The sequence below is a fragment of the Telmatherina bonti genome, assembly GCF_933228915.1.
Source record: "Telmatherina bonti genome assembly, chromosome: 21".
Classification (NCBI taxonomy): domain Eukaryota; kingdom Metazoa; phylum Chordata; class Actinopteri; order Atheriniformes; family Telmatherinidae; genus Telmatherina; species Telmatherina bonti.
The window spans coordinates 4,730,594-4,746,550 of NC_136630.1; the positions used below are offsets into that span (position 1 = coordinate 4,730,594).

At 42.4% G+C, this 15,957-nt stretch overlaps 1 protein-coding gene across 1 annotated transcript in view; it reads right to left on the bottom strand.

Annotated features, from left to right (window-relative positions):
- kctd2 (potassium channel tetramerization domain containing 2) overlaps positions 1-9,765 on the bottom strand; it is a gene marked incomplete at its 5' end in the record, with an annotated part of 15,118 nt that extends 5,353 nt beyond the window's left edge. The window contains 4 exons of the mRNA XM_079261241.1: positions 7,434-7,529; positions 7,667-7,758; positions 7,843-7,951; positions 9,391-9,765. Coding sequence (XP_079117367.1) covers positions 7,434-7,529; positions 7,667-7,758; positions 7,843-7,951; positions 9,391-9,765 — 672 coding nt within the window. The remainder of the gene's footprint in view (positions 1-7,433; positions 7,530-7,666; positions 7,759-7,842; positions 7,952-9,390) is intronic.
- Positions 9,766-15,957: the final 6,192 nt, after the last annotated feature.

Genomic DNA, 15,957 nt, shown 5'->3' on the forward strand with positions numbered 1-15,957 from the left:
TGAACTGTAGCTTCACATCCATGTGAATATCACAACATGCTGTATTTAAGATCCCAATTACCATAAACTGAGCAGAGTTTAAAAAAAAAAAAAAAAAAAAAAAAAAAAGCCTTTATAATAATAATCCTTTTTAGACTTGACTTTCAGGAGCCTAAAAAAAAAAAAAATCCAGTTTGGGGGCTGCACGGTGGCATGGTGGTTAGCACTGTGGCCTCACAGAACCTTGCTGGTTCGATCCTTGGCTGGGGCGAGGTTTGGTCAGTAGCCTTTCTTTGTAGAGTTTGCATGTTCTCCCCGTGTATGCGTGGGATCTCTTCCTCCCACTGTCCAAAGACATGAAAGTTAGGCTAATTGGTTTCTCTAAATTGCCCTTAGGAGTGAGTGTGAGTGTGAATGGTTTTTTGTCTCTGTGTGGCCCTGCGATGGCTTGGTGAGCTGTCCAGGGTGTACCCTGCCTTTCGCCCAAAGCCAGCTGGGATAGGCTCCAGCTTCCCTGCAACCCTTCATTGGATTAAGCAGCTTGGTGGCCTCAGGATTGGGTCCCTGCTTTTTGCAGATGACGTGGTCCTGTTGGCTTCATCTGGTCGTGATCTCCAGCTCTTGCTTGATCAATTCAAAGCCGAGTGTGAAGCAGCTGGGATGAGAATCAGCACCTCCAAATCTGAGACCATGGTCCTCAGCCGGAATAGGGTGGATTGCCCTCTCCGGGTCGGGAGCAAGCGGCAACCTCCAGCAGTAAAAAGTGAAGCCTATGCGGAAGTGCATAAAAGTGCAGTTCTCACTTCATCCACTAGGGGCTGCAAAACAGAGCGAATCCCCATAGACTCCCATGTTAAAAAGGCCAACTTCACAGCAGAAATAAACATGTTTACAGCAGGAATAAACATGTTTACAGCCTGGTACAAAAATCCATTTTCGGTTTATAGGTCAGGTTTACCTTCATGACAACTGGGGGGGTTTTCTAACTCGCCTGTTTTAAAGTAATTTAATCTCGAGGTTCGACATATTTAGGGGCGTGTCCTTTTGATTGACAGGTACCCGATCTCCCGCTTCAAGTCAGAGGAACGTAGAACAACCGCGACATTTAGCCGGTTAACAACGTGACTTAGCTTTAGCCCGCTTACCTCCGTTAGCTGGTTAGCTCCCGTTATCTCGGGGTTAGCTTGGTTAGCTTTTAGCTACAGAAACCTTGGAGTTCGCTTGATGTCAATCATCCGCCATGACACTCACGGCTCCCCTCTCAGCTCCACCTCTTTGCTCATATTTGTATTTTCCGGGCGAGACGACGCGCATGACCCTGCCAAGATGGTGAAGCTCTCGATTTACCAGTCAATCTATGTTCCTACCCTCACCTATGGTCATGAGCTGTGGGTCGTGACCGAAAGAACCAGATCTCTGAAATGAGTTTCCTCCGCAGGGTGGCCGGGCTCTCCCTTAGAGATAGGGTGAGGAGCTCAGTCATCCGGGAGGAGATCAGAGTAGAGCCGCTGCTCCTCCACATCGAGAGGAACCAGTTGAGGTGGCTCGGGAATCTGGTCAGGATGCCTCCTGGACCTCCCAGGTGGGGTGTTCCAGGCATGTCCCTCTGGGAGGAGACCCCGGGGAAGACCCAGGACCCACTGGAGGGATTATATCTCTCGGCTGGTCTGGGAACGCCTTGGGATGCCCCCGCAGAGTTGGCAAATGTGGCTGGGGAGAGGGAAGTCTGGGCTTCCCTGCTTAGGCTACTGCCCCCGCGACCCGACCCCAGATAAGCAGCAGAAAGTGAGTGAGTGGGTGGATGGAATTTTTATCTGATATGAAAGGCGCATCTCTGCATCTTCTCGACTCCATATAACTTCTGATCTGCAGTTTTCCTGCGTTTTGCTCATCGTCACTCAGCTCTGGGAGGTTTCTGGCAAGTCTGTGCATCTAACTTATTTGTTTGGTATATCTTTTTACTTTGCCATCATTACATAACCTGTTTTTTTTTTTTTTTAAACTAGATGTTTGGTTTCTGTCCTGACGGTTGTTGTCATCTCTGACATAAGCAGCTCTGTGTAGTCTGACTGCTCTCATGGTGCCTCCAGGGACAAAGAAGGCCACACTATTGTAAGTCACACTGTGGGAGATCAGCCTGACAAAAGCTTCGTCTCAGCTTGTGATGCTGTGATGTAAACACATAAAAAGTGCAGAAAAAACGCAGGTTTTCTTCTCTGCTGCCAGTCCCACAGACCTTTTCACCCCTTCTGCTTTTTACTCTCCAAAACTCTCTCAGAAAAGAGATATAGATGTCTTCATTGTGTTATACCCCTTTTGGTCAACCCAACAGGATCTGTCTGAGATGAGCAGGACTGAAGAATCACACAGCTGCTTGTGGAAAGAGACGGTAGAAAGTTGTCGGATTTAAGACAGTCATTATATTTAAAAGAACCTCAAACACATTTGTCCTGTCAGCCTCTCTGCACTGGTTGTTTGTTAAAATCTACAAATAAATGTAGGATTATTCTTTCCTACGAAGCTCTCCATGGTCTACACAGGCAGCACACGTATGTAGCGAGGTAACGTGTCGCATGTACGAGGTGCAATAATGACTTGACCGCTAGAGGTGCTCATGCAAACAAGAGCATGTACATGAGATGGGAAGTCAACACAATGGCGGCTATTTCTGAACATAGACATCATATATACATAGATGCCTCATTTAGCGCTGGAAAATGAAAATCGTCGCCATATTGGATGGGTCGCCGCCATATTGGATGGGTCTCTACTTTCGAGTCTTGCTGCAGAGTCGACGTAGTTTCCCCACATAACCGTTTTCTGTGGAACAACACGTATATATTACACACAAACAAGACACTTTTCTACATAACTGGTGTATAAATAATGTTAATACAGTGAATAATCTACTAAATGCAAATAATAAATTTTATTTCTATGAGGCGTTTATGGAGAAATATGATGATGATGCTTCACAAAGAGCGTTTTACATGATAGCATAATTAACTCCCTCTAGGAGGCTATGTTTTTACTGGTTTTATCTATCTGTCTGTTTGTGTTCAAGATAACTTAAAAAGTTATGGGCCGATTTTCATGACATTTTCAGGACTTGTTGGAAATGTGAAAAGGAAGAACTGGTTTAATTTTGGTGGTGATCCAAATCACCGTTTGGATCCAGGAACTTTTTTAAAGGCCTTGGCCTTGGCTTCCCCAGGATTTGCGCTCTCTGGATTCAGTAGATGCTTTTAAAAACCTCTTAAAAACATATTTGTTCAGGCATTTTAGCTCCAAAAAGACTGACACTGCTGTGTATTTATACTGTTTTTATTTTTTCCACACGTTGCAGGTTTTCTATGTTTCATTCTTGTGAAGCACTTTGTGACCTTGTGTCTATGAAAAGTGCTATATAAATAAAGTTTATATCTTATCTTGGCGGAGGTTTGCGCGCTCCGAGGGTTTTTCTGGGTAACTTCTGAAATGCACAGTTTTTATGCAATACTTTATTTTCAGACTTCGTACAACTCTATCTCTATATTGATAAATTAATAAATGTAAATAAAAGACAGAGTCAACTGTAGTCAAGAGAAAGCCAGCAACTATTCCTGTATTTTCTATTCTATTTTACAGTCATTTAGTTGTTTTTATCCAAAGCAACTTACATACGCACTTATATTCATGACAGACACATTGGGGGGGCAACTTGGGGTTTTGGTGCCTTACCCAGGGACACTTCGGCACATAGTCAGGGGAAGCCTGGAATTGATCTTCCAACTTTCCAGTTGGAAGACAACTTTTCTTCCTGCTGAACTACAACTGCCCTCAAAATGAATACCAAAATAAATATTTTGTTCAGCATACGGTTGCAATAACCGGTAAAATATTGAAAGCAGATCGTGTGGAATTAGATTTCACAAGGTTGAATAATAATTTATTTGACCAGATGAAAATAGATAATTCCAAATGCATCAATAAACAATCAAACATGTTAGTATCAAATTCATTTATACATTTATTTATATTGTAGCTACCTTATGTTTTGGTTAAATAGCATTATAAAAAATATTTTAGCACTTTGTTTTTTAATGTTTTGCAGTGATCTGTATCACTGTTATTGTTGTGGTTGGGCCTACACCTTACAAATAAATGCATTGGAGGTGCATGGAGACCCACCCAAGATGGGCCCGCTTACCTCCATTAGCTGTTAGCTCCCGTTATCTCGGGGTTAGCTTGGTTAGCTTTTAGCTACAGAAAGCTCAGAGTTTGCTCGATGTCAATCATCCACCATGACGCTCACAGCCCCCCTCTCAGCTCCACCTCTTTGCCCATATTTGTATTTTCCGGGAGAGATGACACGCATGCCCCTGCCAAGATGGTGATGGTAGGAACCGCCCACCGAACTTCAATTCAGCTCTTCAGAAACCTACGGTTGACGTCACGGAGCCTCCGTCCAGCTTTTTATATGCAGTCTATGAGCGTGATACTTTGTGGCGTCTATGTTTGTATGATGTCTCTGTTTCTGAAGAGCGACTCTTGGACTTTGTTGGCAACTACCAGGATTTTTATAAATGTTCCTCCCCGTTTTAGAGTGACGCTTGTGCCCACAATCAGCAACATATAAACTGTTGTACCAATCTTATTTACCAAAATACCGCAGAACTACAATGTTACCAGCGGATGGACTATTTCTCTCGTTCAGAGTCCTACTGCTGTGTACTCCCCCTAGCGGTGACCTCCGGTACTGAACGTTTAAGCTGCAGCCTGCTTTTTTATTTTATTCTATATATTTAACCTTTATTTTACCTGGTAAAATTAACTAGAAACACTGAACTGGCAAGAGACCCAAGCAAGCAAAACAAAGACAAAAACAGACAAAACAAAACAAGATTAAACACTTGATTAATTCCCCTGTCATGTAAACGTTCATTCTGGTTTAAGTTTCTGTAATTTAAATATTATGAAAAACAATTTCTCAACATTTACGAATCGTAATTGAGTCGGTACGCGTTGCATCGCGATGAATCAGTTTGTCGGTCGAGCTGTAGTTCACACTCCTTCTCCTTCTCGCAGATCTCCTTCCTCTCTCCATCTCAGTCTCGTCCCCTCGACTGGTTACCATGGCGAGCAGGACGTTTAGCTCTGAAACTCCCTTCTTCCTTACCTCCCAATGTCGACTCCTTTGTTCTTTTCAAAACTCACCTGTTCAAACTTGCCCACAACCTCTGACCTCATCATAAATCATTTGTTTATTTATTGCTTTTACTGCTTTGTATCGCAATTTGCTTGTTTATTTCCTTTTGCTGTTGCATTCATTTACTTTTGAGTTGTTTATCTGAATTGTAAAGTATCCCTGGGATTTAAAAAAAAACAAACATTTAATTCTAAAATAAAATGTATTATTATTATTATTAATCAGACAGAGACACCCTCAATCTGAAAGTGAAGTACGCAGAAATCTAGCATGAATTCATATCAAGTCAGGTTTGATCTGCTTACTGGGTTTACATGCAACCCAACCAGAGGACCAGTCAGGTGCCGATGGAAGATCGCTCTGTAATCGTCCCCACAGTCGGAGCAGCTGCCTTTAAGTTATTCATTCAACAACAACAAAAACAATACCTCAGCTCGATAGCGGTGCAAACATTTGATTCAGGACAGAAAAACAAGTTTCCTCTCTGAGAGTCAACGTGTGCTGCAGAAGATCTGGATGATAAACTCTCAGATGTATTTTAGCACAAGTTGTGGCTTGTTCTGGCAGCTCAATGTTGCCCTGCAGGAGAGTTCTCGACGAGCCACTGCCTACATCATTACAGACACACAAGCTCGTTTCCACGAAACGCCGAGTGCATGAAGTGTGAAACGTAAACAACAAAGCAGAATTGTGATTTAACTCAACATACCAGCTTTTCTCATGTTTTAAATATTAGAAACAGGCCAGAAAATGTGTAAGATTTAGAAAAACAGCAGGTGAGAAACATGAGCAAGTATAAACAAAGCCTCCCAGATGCGCTGAAGTTTGGAGGCTTAACACCTTTGGATTAATGTTTCTAAACAAACAAAAAGGACAGAGGATTTATGGTTGTCCTGGTCTGGGGTGCATTACGTAATCAAAGGACAAACCGGTCCTGAATGTTGGCACCCTCAGGCTGCGCTGCATTCAGAGCAAACATGATTCTGCAGGACAGAGCAGACCCTCAAGCTAAGAGCAGATCATGAATCAACGATGCAAAAACTTTTCATTCCACCAACTTTCTCCTCAGATCCCAAACAGAAGCGCAACAAACTGATGCTGCAAAGAGCTTTGTCCAGCAGCTCAGGGTCGCATCTCCCTGCTTCACTCAAAGCTTCTCTGAGAGAGCGCAACATTTTCTCAATCAACCCTCCAACATGCGAGCTCTGGCTTCAGCCTTGGTCTGTTTGGACACATAAATAACTTATTTCTCCAGTGTAACATCACGTAATCGCACCCCCACAGATGCTGTTCAAACAGCAGGAGGAGTCATCTTCATCACAGAGAGAGGAACTGTGCAGGTGTGACACCTGCAGCACCAAATCTCGATTTTAGCTTCCAAAGCTTCCTCATAACAACAAAGAAAGAAAGCAGAAGATAAATCGTCTGCAGAGTGTTACGGCTTTTAAACCGCTGTCAAGATTAGAACTTTTTTCTTTTTTAAATATAACATAACATGCAACAATCAAAAGAATATTTACCTCTGGGTTATTCAATTATTAAATTATATCATTTTGGTTCATCACAAACAAATCTGAATCAGTTTAAAAATTACTACATAAAATAATATTAATATATATTCTATATGTCAATGAAAAATATAAATGAAATATTATTTCAATAGTACAAAATGTAAAAGAAAAGAGATGTCAAAATGTGCTAAATACAACCACATGCATTCATCTTTAAATTCTCAATTTATACTATTTTGAAATGGAATTACATAATTTTCAAATAGTTATATAATATTTTTAAATCTAAAAAAATATTTAAAATGTAAAACATAATCTGTATAAAAATATAAATAGTTTGACTTAATTTTTTCCAAAACGAAACGCAACACATTTATCCTCTGAATTCTCAAATTATTGAATTACGTAATATTGGCTAATGCCAAACAAATAACAAAATACAAAAAAACATTATAAACAATATATAAAAAAACAACTAAATACAAAAAATTTAAATAATTAATTAGGATTTATATCATTTTTGCCCCTTTTTAAAAAAGTTTTCATCTCTTTAATTTATTTCTTTCATTTCCTTGTTTATTTGTTGGGTGAACCATAAGGTTTTCAATTTATAGAAGTAAATAATGTTTGTTAATCTCAAACAAATATGAAATAATCAGGAAATAAAATACCAAAATATGGGAAAAATAATGTCAATGATGTATCTGAAAATGTATATATATATTAATAACAATTTTAAGCTGTGTTTTCTGCACCTGCTCAAACTTCCAGCCGTCCGACATGGTAGAGACCATCTGTGTGAGTTCCTCCTCTTGGCACTGTAGTACTCGATACACGTGCTTCACGGGGCCCTGAGGGACGCACCAAAGACACACAGACAGAACATTTGTTGTCTGTATGTAAACACACATTTCATTTAAAAATAAATAAAATAAAAAACTATTCTGGCTGCAGTTTGGTTGGCTGTTCTGGTCTCCGTTTTCTGCACCTGAGACGTTCGGTTCTCGTTGTCCCGTATCCTCTCCTTCACCAGCCGCACCAGTGAGGCGATGTTGTAGAACTCGGCTTCCTCAAGAACACCTCAAACGCAAAATGATTGGCTCGTAAGACAGCAGCGCTACATTTGCCAACATTTGATGTTTTGCATCAGGTTTGTGTTTTTACCTTCTTCAGCCAGATTCTTATCCATGATCAATTTGCCATGTCGAAGGTAGTTGAGGATGGGGCCGAAGTATGTGGGGTCCCTGTCAATGAGGTAGGCCCCCGTCTCATCCTGTTACAACACGAGAATGATGAGCATCTTCACTCCTACAAAACTTTCAAGGAAGCATAAAACTCAAGGAAAGGAGGGCTGCTTAAACCAAAACACAGAAACAAGAAATTATAGGAGGATTTGAATTATTTCAGATAAAATGGTGTCAACATGTAACCCTGAGGAGGAGAAATCAGTTTAGTTCATGGATTAATTTATTAACTCAGCACATCAGGCTGAAACAGTGCTACCGTCATAATATCACAGGATTTAAACCTCTGATCCAACAAATGCTGCAACAATAACTGCGAGGAACTGGCGGAAAGATGTTAATAAAAAGCTAAACCCAGCACAACTTGACATACTAAATTTAAGTACACAGATGTACATCAGTGCAAAAACAATCCAGTGTGCGGCTGCATTTCTCACCATTAGCTGATATTTTATTTAAAAATAAACATATAAAGTGGGAGAAAAAAAGCACCAACAGACAGATGAATTTAGTTAGAAATCAGGATTTGATTCCACAAACGTTGTCCCAGGAACAGCTGTGTTTAGCTGCAGGAGAAAGATAGACGGTGCTTTATTTATCACCAGAATAAAATGATTTTCTCACAGCAGCATTGGTGCAATGCTATCAAAATATGCTTCTATTACTTTAATAGTGTAAAGCTATATCAGCAGTCTAATGCATAATCCAAAACTCTTGTGCATATTTGTGATACAATTCAGTCAATCTGGATGAAACATTACGCTCCAGTGAGAAAAATAACTGGTAAGAATAGTATTGGATCCTAAACATTATTTAATTAAAGGAATCAAAATAACTAATATATATATATATATATATATATATATATATATATATATACACACACACACACATGCTCATAGTACTCAAATCAGTATACTGTGACTATCACTTTATGACACAGCTGTAAAACACATGTACATTCTGCAGACAATATATACTTTGCACTTGTTGCTTATTGCACTCTGGTTAGATGCCAACTGCGTGTTGTTGCACTGTACTTGTACATGTGTAATGACACTAAAGTTGAATATATATATATATATATATATATATATACACACACACACACACACATATAACAGATCAGAGCTGTGTGTTACCAGATTTGGTCTAAATATAACATAATCTGAACAGATGGACTGAATATTATCCACACATCACAGGCTGACTGTCATAAGGGACTTAACCAAGAAGAAACTCTCATATTAACGCTCCAATTATGTATTTATTTCTTTTCATGTAAATGTAACATTTAATAATAAAACTAAAGACCAAGTTGACTCGAGTAAAAAGACAAAGTAGGACTTCCTGCAGTGGAAATAATTATAAAATAGGAATAATAGATGTTCAGGTTATTTCCCTCATGCTTAAAGATCGTTTCCCTTTTCTGTAAAATATCCCTATGAGATGATCCAAGCCTACTCGCCTTGTCGGAGTCCAGGTCCGGGTCTTCCTGACACAGTCGGAACAGGAAGGATTTGGGGTCCCTGCATAACGTCTGTTTAGTCGTGATAAAGTAGGTCCCACCGACGTTCAGCCGGACCCAGCGTGAGCCCGGTTTATCCGCCGCTTCGGAAGGGGAGCTCGGGTTGCTCTTCAGCGGGAAGCCGAACACCGACCTGCCGCTGCAGCTGCCGCCACCACCGCCGCCGCTCGACACCCCGCTGGGGCTGAGCTGGCTGCCCCGCGGCGGAACCACAAGAGTGGGCGACGCCAGGCGCATCGAGCCCCGGACATCACGGTGCTCGGGCTGCTCTATGGTGCTAGTTCCGCTCGGTTCCACGACATGCAATTCAGCCATTTTTAAAAAAAAAAAAAAGTATTATGCTACTTCTCGTCTAAACACACAGCAGCACGATAAGCTGACGACACTGCGGGAGGAAAACAATTTCTTTCAGTCGACTTGTAAACAGAACGGGGGTATTTTTCTCCGTGGGGATGGCGGGCATCAGGGCGTTGCTGCTCACAATCGACCGCCTCCACCTCCAGCACCAGAGATTAGGATACAAATGTGACAGTCAGCGGACAGACGACGTTTGCAGCATCGCGTTTCACCGTTTCTCCACTAAATAAATGGCTTATTCTCGTCTATTCAAACGTTAGTCGGAGAAGAAGCGCAATTCTTCCGGGTTGTAACGTGATTACTGTTTACTTCCTCTATGTCATCGTTTGTCAAAATAAAAGCACATCCAGAAACTAGGATCAGCTTTCACTGGTTAGTTCAAGATTAGTTATCAAAGTGACAAACCAGAGGACAGAGACTCCCAGGAGTCCTAGATTTACTTAAGAAAAATATATGTGTGTGTCATAGACCGTATATGAAAGATGGACAGAGCCTTCGGCGGTATAAAGTGAAGTCTATGCAGAAGTGTATAAAACTACAGTTCCCCCTTCAGCCACTAGGGGTTCCAAAACAGAGCGAATCCCCATAGACTCCCATGTTAAAGCAGAAATAAACATGTTTGCAGCCTGGTTCAAAAATCCATTTTCGGTTAATAGGTCAGGTTAATAGGTACCTTCATGACAGCTGTGGGGGGAGTAAATTTTTTTTCTAACTCGCCCGTTTAAAAGTAATTTAATCTCAAAGTTCGGCATATTTAGGGGCGTGTCCTTTTGATTGACAGGTACCCAATCTCCCGCTTCAAGTCAGAAGAACGTAGTACAACCGTGGTTTTTAGCCGGTTCACAATGTGACTTAGCTTTAGCCCGCTTACCTCCGTTAGCTGGTTAGCTCCTGTTAGCTCCAGTTTAGCTCGGTTAGCTCTTAGCTACAGAAAGCTCAGAGTTCGCTCGATGTCAATCATCCACCATGACGCTCACAGCCCCCCTCTCAGCTCCACCTCTTTGCCCATATTTGTATTTTCTGGGTGAGACGACTTGCATGCCCCTTCCAAAATGGCGATGGTAGGAACCGCCCACCGACCTTTAATTCAGCTCTTCAGAAACGATGACGTCACGGAGGCTACATCCATCTCTATATACAGTCTATTGTGTGTTTCTATTAAAAAAAAACTCCTCTCTCACCCACCCCTCCCATCTCCCCAGGGTAGGGCGGGGGGATGTTCATCCCTCAAGCTCTGGTCCTCTACCAGAGTCCTGCGAGCTTGAGGGTCCTACGCAGTATCTTAGCTGTTCCTAGGACTGTGCTTTTGTGGAGGGAGAGGTCTGATGTTTCACCAGGTATCTGTTGGAGCCACTTCTCCAACAGATACCTGGGGGGTATCTGTTGGAGAAGTGTGATCGGAGCATTGGGGGACACGGCCCCCAATGCTCCGATCACTATGGATACTACTGTTGCTTTCACCCTCCAGGTTTTTTCCAGGTCTTCCTTGAGGCCTTGGTACTTCTCCAGTTTCTCATGCTCCTTTCTCCTGATATTTCCATCATTGGGGATGGATCCATCGATCACTACAGCTTTCCTCTGCTGCTTATCTATCATCACTATGTCCGCTTGGCTGGCTACCACCATTTTATCTGTCTGGATCTGGAAGTCCCAGAGGATCTTAGCCCTCTCATTCTCCACCACCTTGGGGGGAGTTTCCCACTGGGACTTAGGGGTCTCCAGTCCATATTCTGCACAGATGTTCCTGTGCACTATTGCACCCTGCTGTTAGGTGCTGCATTGTTTCAGGGGCTGCTTTGCATAGTCTGCACCTGGGATCTTGCCTGGTATGGTAGATCTGGGATCCTGCCTGGTATGGTAGATCTGGGATCCTGCCTGGTATGGTAGATCTGGGATCTTGCCTGGTATGGTAGATCTGGGATCCTGCCTGGTATGGTAGATCTGGGATCCTGCCTGGTATGGTAGATCTGGGATCCTGCCTGGTATGGTAGATCTGGGATCCTGCCTGGTATGGTAGATCTGGGCCTCGATCGTTCTGATGCTCAGGGCCTGCTCCTGTGCTGCCATGATTAGTGCCTCTGTGCTGTTCTTCAGTCCAGCCCTCTCCAGCCATTGACAGGACTTGTTTATATCGGCCACTTCTGTGATCTGCCGGTGGTACATCCCATGTAGGGGCTTTTCCTCCCATTATGGTTCTTCCATCTCGTGTTCCTCCACTCAGCTGTGCTGGACAGGGGTTGCATGTAAAGGTTGCAGGATGATAGATCTTAAGGACTGGACTTGGGCACCGCTGGTCTATGGTTTTTATCTTACAAAAAGTTTAGAAATATACTGTTTTAGTTTTTTGCTTCAAAAAACATTAGAAAAGAGCAACATTCTAGGATTGATGGTAAGTTAAAATGGAAGCAGTCGAAACAATTAAGTTTAAGGTAAATAAACAAAAATAGAATAAAAGGATTTGCAATTCAATCACTTTTCCCTGCAAACTGTAAACCAGCGTAGGGAAAATATAAAATTGCTACAGGAGAGAAATTAGTTTTCCAAGCAATGAAGCAGCAAGCAGGTAGCATGTAAAGTAACACATACACAACATGCAAAACAAAGAAAAAAAACAAAACAAAGCAACAGTATTTCAGCTCAAAAACAAGTGAATGCCAACAGGGAAACTTTGTCACATTTTGGCGGGTAAACACCCAAATGTTTGGTTAAGTTGTTCATTCCAGAGAAGCACAATCTTTACCAGTCATACCTCATTGTAAAGGCAACTAAATAAGCTTTCCAACCATGTATAATACAACACCAGTAAGTGTTATTGAAGAGGAAAACTGACTAAAAATGCAAATTTTCTTCCTTTTTATACAAAGTTTATTTAAAGAACAACAGAATAATTTTAGACAAAAGCTACTGGGTTACATGATTTCTTAGAGTCTAATCTCTCTCTGTTTCTCTTCTTTTCTTATGTCAGGGAGGTACAGCACAGTGGTTCAAAGACCACAGAGCAGACCACAGCTCCCTCCATGAACAAGACCCGGTTACCATCACGGTGGCAGAGATCCAGCACAGACTCTCAGGTATGAAGAACTGGTCAGCGCCTGGCCCTGATATGATCCATGCCTACTGACTGAAGAGACTGACTTCACTCCATGAACGCCTGGCAGCATAAATAAACCAACTCCTGAGGAATGGGACTCACCGAATGGCTGACCAAGGGGCAAACAGTCCTGATACTCAGAGGCGGTCCTGGCTAGTTTTGCGCCCTGGGCAAACCACCCATCAGTGTTTGGGTCAGGCAGTGCTGGACCACATGAAAGAACAAGTGTATTCTAAAACCTGACTTTTCTGACCTTCGATAATACACAATCATCATTTACATCATCATATCATGTCTGTTGTGCAGTTGCATGACTGATGCTGATGATGGCAAGTCAGGAGAGACACTTCTGGGACATATTGGACATATTTGGCCAGTGGGAGCTGCTCTAAAATATTTCAGAAGTGCCCCTGAATTTACAATTAAGATACAATATGTAAATTAGATCATACTTAACATGCATCAGTTACCCAAATAAAATAAACCATAATAAAGCACAAATTATCGTTGTTAACATCCTATTATTAACTAAGCTTAACACACTAAAAATTATTCAAAAAGCATCATAAAGCTTACAAAATGTCATGTCAATGTATCCTGAGATCACATGAATGTCATATAAGTTATGTAAGTTAGCATAGACCCACGTATAGCATTAAAAACTCCAGTCAGGACGTACTGTTGTTTCCCAAATTCCCAGACTAACATGTGAACTTGTGTTGCAAACACAAACTAAAATATTCTGTGATTGGTAGCAGCATATTAGCAAGAGGATAATAAAAAGTGTTTCATTACATGTACAATAAGTCTCTCATAGGGACCTGCATACCCTTATCTTTAGAGTTTCTCTTCTTTCCTTCTCTTTCTGAACTGGGCGCCTCATGGTTTCTGTGGTCTTTTGTCCATTATACCAGGCCTTTGACTCGACTAAACATCATCACCCTTCCATCCGTCAAACACCCAGAGCTAAGAATGATGTCACGTGATGTGAACAAATTCACGTTGATGCAGATCCGTGTTTTCTTTTCCCCCTTTTTTAAAAACGTTTTCATGCAATGAATGTAACAATATACACGTGTGTTCATTTTATTAATGAAATATAATTTATATATATATATATATATATATATATATATATATATATATATATATTTATATATATTTGGATGGAGTAGTGTGTGAGTGGGTGATAAGAGTTCAGTCTATCCCCCGCCCCCCTCCTAGCTTTTCCTATGTGAGTGAGACGAACCTGCTCACAACCTCTGCAGTTGCGAGATGATCCCCCCTCCCGTCTCCACCTGCCTTTTCTCCTGACACACACACAACCTGTACAGGCCTACATGACTCTGAGCAGCAACTTGACATGTTAGTAGTGTGTCCAGCGCTTATCAACTTGATGTAGAAATGCGCTGTAATGGCCTGGAGAACTGCCGATTTTTTTTTTTCTTTTTTAGGGTGCTCATGTGCACCCAAAAAGGTTGCACCCTGGGCGGTTGCCCACACTGCCCATAGCAAAGACCATCCCTGCTGATACAGAAAGACCCCCACAAGGGATCAGTCCCATCAAACTACCGGCCAATAACCTGCCTCTCCACGACATGGAAGCTCCTGTCAGGGATCATAGCGGCTAAGGTAAATGGGCACATGGGTCAATACATGGCGGAGACACAGAAAGGCATTGGCAAAGGATCCAAGGGAGTCAAACACCAGTTGCTGGTTGACAGAACAGTCACCTGAGACTGCAAAACCAGACAGACAAACCTGTGCACCACCTGGATTGACTACCGGAAAGCCTACGACTCAATGCCACACACAATGATCATGGAAAGTCTGAAGCTGTACAAGATCCGTGGCAACATGAGGATCTGTGTTGCAAACTCAATGAGGCTGTGGCAGACCACCCTGGAGGCCAACTTCAGGCCAATTGCACAAGTCTCCATCAAATGTGGCATATATCAAGGAGATGCCCTGTCCCCGCTGCTGTTCTGTATAGGCCTGAACCCCCTCAGCCAACTAATCAACAAGACTGGCTATGGATACCGGTTCAGGAATGGACTACCATCAGCCTCCTCCTGTACATGGATGACATCAAGTTGTATGCTAAGAGTGAGCAGGACATCCACACCGTCAGGATCTACAGCAGGGACATCGGAATGTCATCCGGACTGGAGAAATGTGGGCGGATAACAGAGGGAAGGTAATCCATACGGAGGGCTTTGCACTCCCAGAAGGCAGGATAACAGATGTGGAGGAAAGTTACAAGTACCTGGGCATACCACAGGCGAATGGCAACCATGAAGAAGCCACAAGGAAAGCTGCCACAGCTAAATACCTGCAACAAGTGAGGCAAGTACTGAGAAGTCAGCTCAATGGCAAGAAAAAAATCTGGGCAATTAAAAGCTCCACCCTGCCAGTGATCCGATACCCTGCAGCGATAATAAGCTGGCCAAAGGAGGAAGCTCAGGCCACGGATGTCAAAACATGGTAGCTGGTCACCATGCATGGAGGGTTCCACCCCAAGTCCAGTGTCCAGCGACTATACACTAAGCCAGGGGTGCCCAAGTCCGGTCCTTGAGATCTACCATCCTGCTGTTTTTAGGTGCAACCCTTCTCCAACACACCTGAATCAAATAAGTGGCTTGTTAGCAGGTCTCTGCAGAGCTGAATGACATGCAGAAGAGGAATTCAGCTATTTGACTCAGCTGCTGTGCTGCATGGTTGCATCTTCTTAAGGAAGTTGAGATCTTTTAATGTCTGCACCAAGATGTTGCATATCTTCTATAAGTCTGTTGTGGAGAGTGCAGTCAGCATTTTAGCATCTGCTGGGGTAGTAGCATCAGAACCAGAGACTTGAAGAGAATCAACAAACTGATCAAGAAAGCTGCTTCTGTGCTTGGAGTAACTCTGGAGCCGCTGGAGCTGATTGTCCAAAGAAGCACAAGCTGATGAAGATGATGGAGGATTCTTCAGATTCCTCTCCACAACACAGTGAAGAAACAACAAAGTGTGTTTAGTGAGAGGCTTCTTCAGGTCTGATGTAAGACTGAAAGATACAGAAG